A 2,621-nucleotide genomic window follows, 5' to 3' on the forward strand; every position below is an offset into this window, starting at 1 on the left:
GCGCGAGCGCAGGGGCTGTTCCTAGAATATTTGGAAGATTTGGCATCTGAAATGGTGAGCCATTTGTGGCACGCTGAATGAGGCAGTGCAGCAGCATTGTCTCATGCCCAGTTTTCAGTAGCGAGACATCAGGAGTTTATTTGTTGAGAGCCACGGCCATGGCCCAAAACTTGAGCCATGGTAGGGACACAAGATGAACGAATGGTCCGTTAATATCATCAACTAAAAACTATCGACGAACCCCCCCCCCCTTTCGCGACATGATGCCAATTGACATGATTCTCATGTATCCAACCATAAACAGTGGGTTTGGCCATGAAACCGCATACCCTCCACACAATCGAAAAGTTCCACCCTCAGTCTCCTTCTCCTCTGGCGTGCTTTTCACCAAGTCTTGAACCAAGGTTGTCCTTCATTGCGCTCTACCCCAAGCACCGTCTTTTGTGTCGCTCAGAACCATTTCATCTTGATCCACCAGACTTCCTCCCATTTTCCAACTGCAACTGCTAACTCCGTCCAGACGGCTTCATGCTTTTCCGTCGTTCGAAAGCTGTGAAGAACCCCCTCGAACAGCGCCCTCTTGGCATCGCCACTAAGGGCACTGAGACCGTACCCTACCACCCACGCAGGATCCTCGCGATGTCTCGAGTTTATGTTTGACCCGATCATAGCGAAGAAGTCGCACATGCGTTCGTCCACGTAGGCCTCATCGTGCCTGCGCTCCTCGTAGCCGTCGTCGCTTGGGCCAGGGTAATAGGCCACACATTCCACAGCGGCGCGGAACATGGCTACGAGATACTCGTGAAGTCGCTTCTGGGCCACGGAAACTGCCTGCTCACGCGAGTCGTGCGAGAGGACGAGGGGGCACGTCGGGAAGCCGAATGCTACCTTGATGGCGTGCTGTTGCTGTGGAGTGAAAATGCGCGACACGTGAATTTTGTCATCAAAGCCGTCGAGAGATCGGAGGAATATCTCAATGTCACACTTTGGCAAGTTAGGTAGGCCGATGGCTGCGCGAAGCTTAGCATTGAAATCAGCGGTGTTGAGGTGCTGGCCGGGTTCAGGATAGACTTGAATGGTTGACAAGACGGGAGACGAGGAGGGGGATAAACTGTTGGGAGGTGTGATGAGGCATTGCGTGCGTTTTGCAACGATGTGCGGAGGGGTTCCTTGAAGTGTATGCGCTTCTTGAGCAGAATGACTGCTTTCGGAAGAGACAGTCGTAGGAAGACGAACGGCTTGGGGCGAGCGACCCGACTTCAAACTGCTATAGGGAGTTCTCGGATTTCTCTCTGATACCTTCAGTTTCTCAAATTCACTGAGGGTCATTGATGTCGCTTTTGTAGTCCTGTTGGCCTTGAGGATGGTCTTTCGAGTCTTGGCTGGACGGGGAGCATCTGGAAGACGATGCGTTTTCCTCGTGGTAACTGTGTGATTGTTAAGTAGAGGCATCGTGCCAAAATTTCGGCCGTCTCTATAAAACGAGTGACCCTATATGACAGTAGATCACTGTCCCTCGAATTGTGATCTTGAGACAAGTTGAAAAAGACTGGCGGGTGCTGGCTTGCTTGACAAGCGATACGGACTGATGCAGTTACAGCACCAATGGTAAGATGGGAGACCCAAACATGAGAACCAATGCGACGATCCTAATTCTGCATTGATCCTTATATACTCTGTTTATATATGGATTCGCGAAAAGATCAAAAGACGTCGGAGATTGCTATATCTCGATGAAAGCATAAGTCGGTTGACGAGAGGTCAGTCAGCCCGACACCAAAAAAAAAATAGGGCTGAACCATGACTAGACTTCCGATTATAACTCCATTTCAGACTGTCTCGTGTGCTCAGGCCCGAACGGTCGCTGTATTGATGTGCAGAAGGTCCCAATTAGGTTCGAGGGCGGCCAGGTCAGGGGATCGTGCATGGTCCGTGCGAGTATGTTTTATGGTGTTGAGCGTACACCTGGATGGCGGTCGTAGCTGGTTATAACAGGATCGAACAAGAAATATGATTGTTGGTGAATGCGAGGTCTCTTCTCTTGGTATAATTCAATAGCCAGCATTTGAATGCATGTTTTAGCTTCATGAATATGATGAATATTGGCGATATATCTCTCCTCATTGAGCATCCATGTGGTGGCCTTCGCTTCGGGCAGTAGCCTCGCTGCTGTCCATCAATCACGTGTTCCGTCTCGGCAGCGGACAGCACCTGTACTTACGATGCCGGTATGAACATTTGGTCATCGTTTTGGCTTGAAGTCTTCAGATGTTGAGCTTCATCTAGCTTTTCCCTAAGACGAGATGCACTACAGCCTCCATCACTGGCTCTGTCCGTCCTGGAAATTGCAGACCATCCCAGAAGATCACGCAGCTCAACAAATACGCATTTTGACAGCTAGTTTGTAAAACCAAGCTACATCTGTAATGCAAACTCGTTGGTTGGTTTAAGCAACTCCACGGACTGCTTTATCAATTTGGCCGGGCCGTAGCCCATCAATACTTCACGGACCCTCCGTGCCCTGCTCCGAGTCAATGCATTATATGTAACGAACCTGAGTCCAGAGCTGGAATTTGAGTAGTGTGATCACATCTCAAGGGGGAAAGACGTACTCTGACGCC

At 50.1% G+C, this 2,621-nt stretch overlaps 1 protein-coding gene across 1 annotated transcript; it reads right to left on the reverse strand.

The window, feature by feature from the left end:
• Positions 1–450: 450 nt before the first annotated feature.
• On the reverse strand, positions 451–1,329 carry VDBG_00578 (predicted protein; the record flags this gene model as incomplete). Its single annotated transcript, XM_003008850.1, has 1 exon — positions 451–1,329. The coding sequence occupies one exon, from the start codon at positions 1,327–1,329 to the stop codon at positions 451–453; it is 879 nt and encodes a 292-aa protein (XP_003008896.1).
• Between the last annotated feature and the right edge of the window lie 1,292 nt (positions 1,330–2,621).

The sequence above is a fragment of the Verticillium alfalfae genome, genomic scaffold (genome assembly GCF_000150825.1).
Source record: "Verticillium alfalfae VaMs.102 supercont1.1 genomic scaffold, whole genome shotgun sequence".
In the NCBI taxonomy this organism is placed as follows: Eukaryota; Fungi; Ascomycota; class Sordariomycetes; order Glomerellales; family Plectosphaerellaceae; genus Verticillium; species Verticillium alfalfae.